At 47.3% G+C, this 13,503-nt stretch overlaps 1 protein-coding gene across 1 annotated transcript in view; it reads right to left on the reverse strand.

The window, feature by feature from the left end:
* The window catches only part of LOC125431981 (NADPH oxidase 4-like), a 34,675-nt gene that overhangs the window by 18,840 nt on the left and 2,332 nt on the right, over positions 1–13,503 (reverse strand). Inside the window, exon 2 of the mRNA XM_048495247.1 lies at positions 5,309–5,404. Within this exon, the coding sequence (XP_048351204.1) occupies positions 5,309–5,404 (96 nt within the window). The remainder of the gene's footprint in view (positions 1–5,308; positions 5,405–13,503) is intronic.

The raw sequence follows: 13,503 nt of genomic DNA on the forward strand, positions 1-13,503 counted from the left end.
ATTTTTAAAAGGATTCAAAGGACACAGCCAGACCTATTTATTTGTGGTTTCAGTTTTGTCCTGGCCTTCTGAAGGGAAGGGAAGGTCTTGAGGTAACCCACAACATTTGACCCTCCACCATTTTGTCCTTCCTAGGTTTGGTGGCTCAGAGTTGCCCAGCAGGGGTCTTAAACCGGGCTTGAACACCATCTCAGTCTGGTTCCTTAACCACTACACCTCCCTACCCCCTTCCCCGAATTATACATTTTTCAGTGCTGGGAATTTATACGATCTCAATTTCCCACCACGTTTCCAGTTTCTTAAGGTCCCTTCCCAATATTCTGGCAAGACATTGAGAACTTCCGCCTGCCCCCTCACCCCTTGGTTCCAAAAGGTTGTCCTATCATGTGTGAACGCTGCCTCGAAGCGACAAAGTCGCTACAGTTTCTCTCTCAGCTGCGCTAATGTTAGACAGCGGAACGGATAGAGGGCCCTTTCTCCTCTCTCTTCGCGGAAGGGTAGCAAACCCCTGTCACATCTGCAGCCTATTTTAAGCAAGAGGAAATCACTGCAACTCACACAAAAAAAAATCAGGAGTGACAAGATAGCTTTCTTTTCTTATGCACCCTAACAATCCCAATCCTTTAACCATGACTATGCCATCATTTCCAAAACGTTTCCCTGCAGGAAAAGTGCAATTTCGTAGGTCAAAGGGAACATTTCCTCTCAAGTGGCCAATTTGCCAGTTTAAAACAGAATTGAAGGCAAGTTGTCCAGCAAGCAAAGAACTTTCCCTTGGACCCAATTGGGCTGTACGTCAGAGGCGTTCCTCCCATTGGGCAAAGTGGGCAGTTGCCCAGGACACCTCCTTGTGGGGGGCGCAAAAACTGCAAGTTCGTTTGTGGGATTTTTTAAATATTTTCAGTGTTTTTCCGTTTTTGGCCTGCAGAGGATGCAGTTTTTAGGCTAGCAGCACCAACATTTTAGGGAAGTTTTGGAACACTCTCCTGATGCTATCACCCAGGTTTGGTGAGGTTTGGTTCAGGGAGGCCAAAGTTATGGACTCCCAAAGGGGGTGCCCCATTCCCCATTGTTTCCAATGGGAGCTAATAGGAGATGGGGCTACACATTTGAGGGTCGATAACTTTGGACCCCCTAAACCAAACTTTACCAAACCTGGAAGGTATCATCAGGAGAGTCTCTTACTGATACCACCCAGGTTTTGTGAAGTTTGGTCCAGGGGGTCCAAAGCTATGGACTCCCAAAGGGGGTGCCCCATCACCCATTGTTTCCAATGGGGGGTAACAGAAGATGGGGGCTACAACTTTGAGGGTCCATAACTTTGGACCCCCTGAACCAAACTTCACCAAACCTTTAGGAGAGTCTCCTAAAGATGCCCTGAACATTTGGTGCTGCTAGCTTAACAATTGCACCCCTGACAGCAGGCACCCTTCAAATTTCCCCAGATTTTCCTTTTAAATCCCCCCATCTTTGGCATGGATTTAAAGGGAGAATCTGAGTTCCCCAGTTTAAACATTGAAAGTGATGCTGTTTCAGGGTGGGGGAGAAATCACCCCAAAATAGCATCACTTTCAATGTTGTTTAAACTGGGAACCCCAGATTCTTCCTTTAAGGTGGATTTAAAAGGAGAATCTGGGCTCGCTAGTTTAAACACCATTGAAAATGATGCTGTTTGGAGGTGGATTCCAGCATCACTTGTTTAAACTAGGGAGCCCAGATTCTCCTTTTAAATCCACCTTAAAGGGAGAATCTGGGGTTCCCAGTTTAAATAACATCGACAGTGATGCTGTTTCCCCCAATTGGGGGGACTGGATACAACACCATAAAATGTTTTCATAGCAGTAATAAAACATTTAGAAAGCATTTTGAAAATGTTTTTTAAAAAATTATTTTTGCTGTGTGGCATGCGGAACGTGTGATTGGTGTTTGGAATATGCTGCCACAGGAGGTGGTGATGGCCACTAACTTGGATAGCTTTAAAAGGGACTTGGACAGATTTATGGAGGAGTAGTCGATCTATGGCTACCAATCTTGATCCTCCTTGATCTGAGACTGCAAATGCCTTAGCAGACTAGGTGCTCAGGAGCAGCAGCAGCAGCAGGCCATTGCTTTCACATCCTGCATGTGAGCTCCCAAAGGCACCTGGTGGGCCACTGCGAGTAGCAGAGTGCTGGACTAGATGGACTCTGGTCTGATCCAGCAGGCTCTTTCTTATGTTCTTAAATCAGAAACAAACAGCCAATCAACATAAATATACATTATCTCCATTTAAGAAGGCCAGACAGCAAGTGATGCGAAAGGCCTCTACTTAAGATTTGCCAGTCTGAGTAAAATTTAGGAGATCTTAGACTTAGATAATCTTTTATTACCCCTTTTCTAGCTTGGCATTCTGAAATTTCAATCTCAGATGCTTTGTTTTTTTTTTTAATTTTGTGATAAGGATCCTAAAGTCACCTTAGCAGCTGCCAATTTCTTTTAGTCCTTTCATCCTCCAAGTCTTCCGCTGTTTCTGCCACTCAAGAGCATTGTCTCGTGGGAGAATGGAACGGAAAGGTGATCTCCTTACAAGTGGTAACCTCAGCTTAAGTCCTGAGATCTGATAAGATCAGCCTAGCCTGGGTCATATAGGTCAGGTCAGGGTGGAAGGGTTACATCAGTTTATATTTGCCAAACAATAAGAGGCCGAACCCTTAAACTACCTCTCCCATCCCTCTATGGGCCATTGAGCTGTGTATGTGTGACCACGCGTGTGTAGTGCTGTCAAGTTGCTTCTGACTGAAGGCAACCCTATGAATCAAGAAGAAGAGCTCGTTTTTATACCCCACTTCGCTCTACCTTTTAGGAAGCTCAGCACAGCTCACAATCACCTTCATTTCCCCAGAGGAGGAGGAGAAGGAGGAGGAGAAGGAGGAGGAGGAAGAGGAGGAGGAGGAGGAGGAAGAGGAAGAGGAGGAGGAAGAAAAAGAAGAAGAGGAGTAGGAGTAGGAATTTGGATTTATATCCCCCCTTTCTCTCCTGTAAGGAGACTCAAAGGGGCTTACAATCTCCTTGCCCTTCCCCCCTCACAACAAACACCCTGTGAGGTGGGTGGGGCTGAGAGAGCTCCGAGAAGCTGTGACTAGCCCAAGGTCACCCAGCTGGCATGTGTGGGAGTGTACAGGCTAATCTGAATTCCCCAGATAAGCCTCCGCAGCTCAGGCGGCAGAGCTGGGAATCAAACCCGGTTCCTCCAGATTAGATACATGAGCTCTTAACCTCCTACGCCACTGCTGCTCCAAGAGACACCTTGGCCCCTTCTGCACATGCAGAATAATGCAGTTTCAATCCACTTTCAATGCACTTTGCAGCTGGATTTTACTGTGCAGAATAGCAAAATCCACTTGCAAACAATTGTGGAAGTGGATTGAAAATGCACTATTCTGCATGTGTGGAAGGGGCCCTTGTGAGGTATGTGGAGCTGAGGGAGTTCAGAAAGAACTGTGATGAAGCCGAGGTCACCTGGCAGGCTTCAGGTGGAGGAGCGAGGAAACAAACCTGATACACCAGATTAGCATCTGCTGCCTTTAACCACTACACCCACACTGCCTCAGTGACTTCCAAAACCATTTTCCATGCCGGTTTACTATCTTCCAACACGTCCTATTATTAATAGACTTGCTCAAATCTTGGAGGGGTATGTTTCCAAGACTTGAGCAAGGCTGTCAATAGGACATTTTGGAATACAGTGAGCCAGCACACCACAACTTAAAACGATGCTGGAAACATCCAGTCACAGAACTCCCTGTAGCTGATCCATTTTGATACTTGCACTGCCATCCCAGGGTTAAAGGTCACGGGAACTTGACCTCTAACCCTTGTGGGATCCCACTTTTCAAAAGGCCCACTGAGGCACATTTAATTCTTTCTTTTTGATACAAGAGCGATCTGAGGAAAGGTCACAGCCCCAGTGAAGGACTACATGTCAGAAAGACCTGGGTTCATGTCCCATTAAAAGGATCCCAGGTAGCACATCCTTGAAAAAGCCTTTCCCCTTCCCACAGATCTAGAGAGTCACTGCCTGATCAGACAGTCTACATCCAGATGGAATAACTTTGTCTATGGCTGCTTCCCAAGTTCATTGCATCCTATGGTAATTTTTGCAGAGGCGGAGCTACAAGGGGACTGGGGGTGCACGTTGCACCGGTGGCGCGCCTGGAGGGAGGGCGCAAAATTCAGGTTTGTGTTTTTTGTATTTTTAGTGTTTTTCAGTTTTTGGCCTGCAGGGGACAGAGTTTTTTGGCTAGCAGCCCCAAAATTTAAGGGATTTTTCGGGAGTCTCTCCTGATGATACCACCCAAGTTAGGTGAGGTTTGGTTCAGGGGGTCCAAAGTTATGGACTCCCAAAGGGGTTGACCCCCCATTGTTTCCAATGGGAGCTAATAGGAGATGGGGCTACACCTTTGAGGGTCCATAACTTTGGACCCCCTTCACCAAACCTTGGGTGGTATTATCAGAAGAGTCTCCTAAAGACACCCTGAAATGTTGGTGCTGCTAGCCTAAAAAATGCACCCCCTATAGGCCACAAACTGAAAAAATACTAAAAATACAAAAAACACAAATGAACATGGGGGACACACGCAAAACTCAGATTTTGCACTGGGCTCCATTTTCCTTAGCTACGCCTCTGATTATTTGGCTTGTGCTTTTACCACTGTGCCAGCAATGGAGAAGATTATTTTGCATGTGCGGAAAGGGGCCAGGGTTCTTCGAGACTCTCAACCAACTAAGCGGGTCCCTCTGCCAGGTCGTCTTTCTTCCCCTTCTCTCTTTCCACATTCCCTCAACTGGCTTCTCTTTGACCTTTTGAACCTCGCCAGCCTTCATGAAAATGAACAGGAAAGGATGCCAACGTTCGTAAAAATTAACTGCCCTCACGAAAATATATGTCAGGAGAGCCGACGTGAAAAAGCAGGCTGGAACAGCAGCCCCATCAGACTGGATGAAGTCGCCGTGACGAAGAGCGCAATTCAAGCTATCGGGCAGAAGGGTTCACATGGCAGATTCTCCAAAGGGGGTGGAGAGAAACGGCTCAGCTTTCCCAGACTTTGGACCAAGACCTTCCATTCAAACCCAGAAAGGGCTCCTTTTGTCTATACCCTCTCTCCCCTTCCCCCGACAGAGTCCCCCAATCTTCACCCTCTCTGTCCTTCCCATGCTTGTGAGTCAACAAGAAATTCCCAGTCTTCCCTCTTAGCCAAGATTTCCCATTTCCCATTCCTGTATCTGAGAGAGAGAGAGAGAGAGAGAGAGGCATTGCTTCCTCACTTACCCCCAGCATCTGGTGCAAGTAATAATATTGCGGCCCATGGTAATACACCCAGAAAGTTTTCCAAAACAGCCCCACGTTGAGAGACAGCCAGAGCAACTAAAGGAAGCAAGGGGGAGAGAGAGACACACCCATGGTCAGTGGAAATTGCACGCATAAAACCAGAGCTTTCTCATATTTCTTTCCATCGTACAGAACACGCAGGCAAGGGCGTGAAGTCGACTAAAACAGCAAGACTTTATGAGTAAAATTAAAAGGAATAAAACTGCGAAGGGACAGAACTACTGTCGGGCCCTGTAGACTGCGCTTCTCATTTCTTTCTGACAATATGCTTTGCTGATTCCATGGCATACCAATGTATTTACAAAGGACGCTTGTAATGGACACTGGCGTTTTCTCTTGTAGGCAGAATTTGCCGCAAAGGAACCCAAGATGGAAATTAGAAGAAGAAGAAGAGTTTGGATTTATATCCCCCCGTTCTCTCCTGTAGGAGACTCAAAGGGGCTGACAATCTCCTTGCCCTTCCCCCCTCACAACAAACACCCTGTGAGGTAGGTGGGGCTGAGAAAGTTCTGAGAAGCTGTGACTAGCCCATGGTCACCCAGCTGGTGTGTATGGGAGTGCACAGGCTAATCTGAATTCCGAGTTTCCAAAATAGGAGATCCGTTAGGAACCAATGAAAAAAGGATCACCTTTGTGTGTTTTTGTAAAATTAAAGCTACTTTTCCCAGATTCATCCTGACATATTTCCATCTAACAGCTGGTGAATGAGAGTATCTCTCTGTGAGTTAGAATCTCATTAAATCCATTCTCTACCTGCCATGGTAGGATGAGACCGCGGGGTGGTAAGGCGTGTGTGTGTGCTGTCAGGTTACAGCCAGCTTACAGCAACCCAGGAAGTTTTTCAAGGCAAGAGATGTGCAGAGGTGGTTTGCCATTGCCCGCCTCTGCCTGGCGACCTGGTATTCCTTGGTGGTCCCCCATCCAAATATTAACCAGGGCCGACCATGCTTCGCTTCTGAGATCTGATGATAGCAGCTAGCCTATGCCATCCAGGTTAGGGAGCTGCTGTTGATTCCCTTAGATTCGTGCTTTTTCCTAGCAACTAGCAACTTAATGACTATTTAAAAAATGACTTGTATACCCATATATAGCTATATGCCCCTTCAGAAAAATGTGTTACAAACACCAAGTTACAGCCTTCATTAATCCTTTGGGACTAACAACCCCTGGAACCATGACTATAACTTGTGGCATGGATCATAGTTCTTGCTCCCTGTTCAAATCGTGAAGTAATCAGGTAGGAAGAATATACCCTGTTCTCACAGATGCCGCTGTAACCTTGAGGCTAGATTACTGTAATTGGTTATCTGTGGGGTTGCAGCTTAATTTCTGACCGGTCGTTTCACGCCGCTATGATCCCCACAACTGGCAGCCGGAAGTGCTACCGCATTAGAAGCCGCCCAAATCAGCAACCGCCGCCCGTTCAAGAGTTTATCCACAGAGCAACTGGACCACCTTTCTTCAAATGGTCCCATTCACCAAGGTCATCAAGACACCTCACTTTTGGTGGTCCCTTGTATTCAAGAGGGCTGCCCATCTACAGCCCCACGAGTGCTCGTTTTTGGCCGCCACACTCCATTTTGTTACAGCCTGTCAGGTATGGTAGGAAAACATCCATGCAGTGGCGGAGCTACAAGGGAGAGGGGGGTGCGCCGTGCACCAGGCACACGCCTGTATGATCGCTTCAGGGTCTTCCCCATGGCACCTCTCTCTTTTCAGAGCCTAATTTCTTTTCTTTTGGTTACCTTAGTTCCTTTCCTTTTCCTAGAACTTTGTCAGGCTGAAAAAAAGGCCTGCTCACAGTGCAGGCTAAAAACGGCCTGAGGAACTACAGTTCCCAGGAGACCTTGGGGCCTTTTGTGAATTGTGAATAGGCCTTTTCAGCCTGAAAAAGTTCTAGGAAAAGGAAAGAAACTAAGGTAAGTGTGGGAAGGGGGGGCACCGCGGGGGGGGGGCATGGGGGAGGAAAATATAGACTGCACACTGGGCGCAGTTTGGCCCAGCTACGCCTCTGCATCCATGCTCTTTTTTCCACTGTACATGAATGAAACTAATGCATGTCTCTGACAGGCCACTAGTGATAAATTTCGGCTGCAGGATTTGCAGTTTTAACAGATGCTCTTGATGCCATTTTAACTTTTACTGTATTTTTGAAGCCCCCTGGGCATTGTGGGAAAAAAGGTGTGTAAGTATTTACAAGAGCAACAGTGGCGTAGTGGCTAAGAGCAGGTGCACTCTGATCTGGAGGAACCGGGTTTGATTCCCAGCTCTGCCGCCTGAGCTGTGGAGGCTTATCTGGGGAATTCAGAGTAGCCTGTGCACTCCCACACACGCCAGCTGGGTGACCTTGGGCTAGTCACAGCTTCTCGGAGCTCTCTCAGCCCCACCCACCTCCCTGGGTGTTTATTGTGAGGGGGGAAGGGCAAGGAGATTGTAAGCCCCTTTGAGTCTCTTATAGGAGAGAAAGGGGGGATATAAATCCAAACTCTTCTTCTTCTTCTATTTTAGATAAACAAAGTGGTTGAAAGAAGCTTATTCAGAGTCAGCATTTACTGGCCCATCTAGCCTAGATTTACTGGCCCATCTAGCTCATAGCCTCTTCGCTAGCCCTGAGTTGGGAACTGTTTTTTTGGTGAACTGTTTTGATGTCTCTGTTTGTACGATTATGCCGCTGTCTCACCCAATGATGGTGCTTGATTTCATTTCACTTACTTCATTTATAGGGCGCCCTTCCCCTTTCTGGCATAGAGTGGCTTCCAACCAGTTAAAAATAAAAGGGTAATATAAATAGTAATGGGCAAATTCAAAACAGCAGCATCTATCAAAACAGTAAAGCTCGGCAGCAACTAACAGACCGGAGCCACGTGGATAATTCCTATGGCAACAAAATAGGGGAAGGTGGAAAAGTGGAGAAGTGGGAGGCCATTGATGAAACACGGTTACTGCCTCCACCATGGGCCTGGCAGAACAGCTCAGTCTTGCAGAACTGCAATAGGTCCCACAGGGCCCAGATCTCATCTAACAGAGTGTTCCATAAGGACCCACATCTCATCTGACATGCCCAGGTGTTAATTAAGGACTTCCATCGTTTTTCAGCTGTCTTATAGCTGGCTCCACGCTGACTTATCTGGATCTCAAAAGCTAAGCAGGGTCAGCTCTGGTTAGTACAGGAATAGGAAACCACCGACAAAATCCACGGTCGCTGTGAAGAGACAGGCAGTGGCAAACCACCTCTGAACATCTGTTGCCTTGAAAATCCCACTAGAGCCAGCCCCTAGCCTGCTCCATCAACAGCATTTTAAACCGTTGAACGTTTTTACATTCTGACCGGCTTCCATTAGCACTTTTTTCTTACTCCCTTGAATCACTGCATTGGATTTTTTTAATAGCTGTGATTTGTTTTCTTGTTTTCATTGTCTCCTTGGCTTTGTTTTATTGAGGCTAGCCACCTTGAGCAGGTCTTAGCAGGCAGCATACCAATTTCCCCCATAAATAAGCAAAACCACCACCAGGCGTGGGAAGGCCAAGAAAAAGACACATTGCAGACTTCCGACGCAACCTCATGAAACTCCAGCCTTAGACCCAATGAGTTCTTATCTAAGTCCATTAAAATCAATGAGTTTAGAGCAGAATAACTCGGCACAGAATTGCACCGTTCATTAGAGTGCATCCTGGGAGCGCGTGTCAATGGATTAAAGCCAGACACGGGCTTTCTGCGAAAACGAAGGGGAAATAACAGTCTCCGTTACAGAATGCAAAGAACTGAGATGAATCAAACGTCCCTCCAGTCTGAAAAGAAAAGTGAATACAGTCTCCCAAGGACTGCCACGGCAAAACTTCTTTTTGAAGTATCCACTTGCTTCTGGGAGCTAGCAGTGGCGTAGTGGCTAAGAGCAGGTGCATTCTAATCTGGAGGAACTGGGTTTGATTCCCTGCTCTGCCGCTTGAGCTGTGGAGGCTTATCTGGGGAATTCAGATCAGCCTGTGCACTCCCACACATGCCAGCTGGGTGACCTTGGGCTAGTCCAGGGGTAGGGAACCTGCGGCTCTCCAGATGTTCAGGAACTACAATTCCCATCAGCCCCTACCAGCATGGCCAATTGGCCATGCTGACAGAGGCTGATGGGAATTGTAGTTCCTGAACATCTGGAGAGCCACAGGTTCCCTACCCCTGGGCTAGTCACAGCTCTTCGGAGCTCTCTCAGCCCCACCTACCTCACAAGGTGTTTGTTGTGAGGGGGGAAGGGAAAGGAGATTGTAAGCCCCTTTGAGTCTCCTACAGGGGAGAAAGGGGGGATATAAATCCAAACTCCTCTTCTTCTTCTTCTTCTTCTTTACTAAAAAAAAGTGACAATTTAGCTCACTGATATTATAGTGCTGGAATTCTGAGGCAGCGCGAACTGTATCTTGAATGTAACCGAGCGCACCATCAAAGTCACCTGCTATAGGGGAGCAGTCAAGCCAAAACTGCTTCCAATGGGGGAAAAAAGTATCATTATAACTTAATGCAGGTACACAAGAAACTGTGATCCAGCCTGCTGTGGTGGTTAGGGGGTCAGGCCAGTATCCAGGAGTCCCTGGTTCAAACCCCTGCTCAGCCATGAAACTGAGCTCCTTCGCAGGGTTGTTCTGAGAATAAAATGGAGGGAGAATGAGGTCATGAAGAACTACATGAGGTCATCGAAGAACTAATGTGGTCATCATGAGGTCATCGAAGAACTAATGTGGTGTCGTGGTTAAGAGCAGTGGATTCTAATTTGGAGAACCGGGCTTGATTCCCCACTTCTCCACCTGAGCGGTGGACTCTAATCTGGTGAACTGGATTTGTTTCACTGCTCCTCCAGATAAAGCCTGCTAGGTCACCTTGGGCTAGTCACAGTTCTCTCAGAACTCTCTCAGCCCTGCCTACCTCACAAGGTGTCTGTTGTGGGGAGAGCAAGGAAAGGCTTTTGTAAGCTGCATTGAGACTTCTTCAAGGTAGAAATAATATAGGTATAAAAACCAACTCTTCTTCTCTTCTTGGAGAAAGGACAGAACAAAAACATACTAAATAAACCAGTTCAAATACGCATGAATAAGCTGAGACCTGGGGATAACACAATGCCTGTAAATCTAACCTGGAGAACCAGGTTCGATTCCTCACTCATTCCTCCACTTGCAATCAGCTGGGTGACCTTGGGGCAGTCACAGTTCTCTCAGAACTCACTCAGCCCCACCTACCTCACAAGGTGTCTGTTGTGGGGAGGGGAAAGGAAAGAGTCTGTAAGTCACTTTGAAAGTTCTTCAAGGTGGAGATAGGTGGGGTATAAAAACCAGCTCTTCTCTTCTTGGAGGAAAGATGGGATACAAACGTACTAAATACACCAGTTCAAATATCCATGAATTAGTTGAGACCTGGTAATACGATGCCTATAGATCCTAGCTGTGATCTTAGGAAAGTCCCTGGTACAAACCTTGCCTTGCCTTTGAACTCCTTGGGAGGTCCCAGGCAAGTCAGTCTCCTATTATGTAGATAACTGGCATGGATGAAAATATGGGGAGGAAGAGGAGGAGGAGGAAGAGGAGGAGGAAGCAGCTCCAGGGTCCCAGCACCAGTGCTGGAATCTTGCATCAGAAAACAGGAAAAAGAAAGAAGAAAGAAGAAGAGTTTGGATTTATACCCCACCTTTCTCTCCTGTAAGGAGACTCAAGGCGGCTTACAAGCTCCTTTCCCTTCCTCTCCCCACAACAGACCCCTTGTGAGGTAGGTGGAGCTGAGAGAGTTCTGAAGAACTGTGACTAGCCCAAGGTTCCCCAGCAGGAATATAGAAGAAGAAGAGTTTGGATTTATATCCCCCCTTTCTCTCCTGCAGGAGACTCAAAGGGGCTTACAATCTCCCTGCCCTTCCTCTTCACAACAAACACCCTGTGAGGAGGGTGGGGCTGAGAGAGCTCCGAGAAGCTGTGACTAGCCCAAGGTCACCCAGCTGGCGTGTGTGGGAGTGTACAGGCTAATCTGAATTCCCCAGATAAGCCTCCACAGCTCAGGCGACAGAGCTGGGAATCAAACCCGGTTCCTCCAGATTAGATACACGAGCTCTTAACCTCCTACACCACTGCTGCTCCTGACAATAGGAGTGCGGAAACACATCAGGTTCACCAGATAAGCCTCTGCCACTCAGGTGGAAGAGTGGGGAATCGAACCCCGTTCTCCAGATTAGAATCCACCTGCTCTGTACCACGACACCACACTGGCTCGCAGGGTGCAGCCTGCCGATCATCCCCTTACTAAGGAACCTTTCTTCTTCTTTTTTGGTGCTCACGTGCATCACCTTTTCATTCCCAGATGCTATTTGGGGAAACAGTTTTGGGGAGGGTAAAAAAAAGGACTGAAGAAATACACACAAACACACACACAGCACTGTGATCAGTTGGTAACAACTTATTGGTGATCCAGTCTGGTCGAATGCTCTTACGACTGAGACCCAGGCTGTGCAGGACGTCTGTCACTGTCACGACTAATCCCCTCTGAACATCTATTACACCAGTGTTAGCCTTTTGTTAGTTTGAAAAATTAAGCAGGAATCCAGTCCAGAGCTCACTTCATCAGATGCCTAGGAGGGTACATCGATTAGACAACGACACATATACACCATGCGTCGGTTGAAACAAGCTCAGATTCACATACGTTCATGCTGGAACATGCATTGTTCGTCTTTAAGGTGCCACTGGATTTCTGCTCAGTTTCACTCTGCTAGCATTCCCAGGGGCAGCTAATTCCACAAGTTAATTATAGTCAAAGCACAATATATCCTTTTGTCCATGTGGAATCTGCTACATATCAGCCTCATTGCTCAGTGAGGATTCGGCACACTCAAACCCAACATTAGTAACGTTCAGGGTACTTGGCTGCTTAGTGGCGTAGTGGTTAAGAGCAGGTGCATTCTAATCTGGAGGAACTGGGTTTGATTCCCCGCTCTGCCGCCTGAGCTGTGGAGGCTTATCTGGGGAATTCAGATTAGCCTGTGCACTCCTACACATGCCAGCTGGGTGACCTTGAGCTAGTCACAGCTTTTCAGAGCTCTCTCAGCCCCACCTACCTCACAGGGTGTTTGCTGTGAGGGGGGAAGGGCAAGGAGATTGTCAGCCCCTTTGAGTCTCCTGCAGGAGAGAAAGGGGGGATATAAATCCAAACTCTTCTTTTTCTTATACACGGAGGACATCAACACGACGCTTTCAGCCAGGAAAGGGGGAAGAAAGGAATCCAACACTGCCATTCTAACAAAGTTAAACTTTTCTAAGCCCATTACAGGGAACTGTGTTACAAACGTGATTGGCCATTCCCTACAGAACAGCGCCAGACGAGACGCGTTGCGTTGTCTAGACTTGTCCTTGGTGTTCCATTTATCAGCATCATCCGAATTTCAGCCAAGTAACGGAACGTATCTTGGAAATGTCAGCACCTATTTACTATGGTTTTGTCCTCCAAGGAGCCCAGGGCAGATTACATAGTTCTTCCTTGCGTCATCGAATCCTGCGAACAATCTTGCGAGCGAGGCAGAGAGAAAGTGACCAGCCCGAGATTACCCAGGAACATCACGGCCAAGGCAGAATTGGAACCCAGGTCCGCCACTGGTTTGCTAAACTAGTACATTTCTTGTTGTGACACAAAATAATACCGTGCGTATGGAAAGCACAAGCGTCGGATCCTAGATCTATAGGTTGTAAACGGCCATGTTCTTCACCTATAGGGGAATGAGGCTGTACCACTAGAGGAGGCTGTACCACTTTAGAGTGCAGGGGGCATTGTACAACATCAGTTGAGGGGGGTGATAGAACTCTTTAACACTTTCCCACGTAAACACTTTGCAGTTAGAAGAGTAGTGCTTCACGGGGGTAAGACTTTCACCAAGATGTGCTGGATTTCTACCCAAGGGGAGGTTTTAACAAAAGGACGGTGTTCAAAGATGCGACTCTGCTTCTCATTCATCTATGCAGCCTACTGAATGTACAGCACAAAGCCTGAGATGGAGACAATCTATCTTTCTGTAAAGAGGAAAGACAGCATGCCATAGCACAGTGATGGCGAACCTATGGCATGGGTGCCAGAGGTGGCACTCAGAGCCCTCTCTGTGGGCACGCGCAAACAGAGTCCC

Source organism: Sphaerodactylus townsendi, linkage group LG04 (assembly GCF_021028975.2).
Source record: "Sphaerodactylus townsendi isolate TG3544 linkage group LG04, MPM_Stown_v2.3, whole genome shotgun sequence".
Classification (NCBI taxonomy): Eukaryota; Metazoa; Chordata; class Lepidosauria; order Squamata; family Sphaerodactylidae; genus Sphaerodactylus; species Sphaerodactylus townsendi.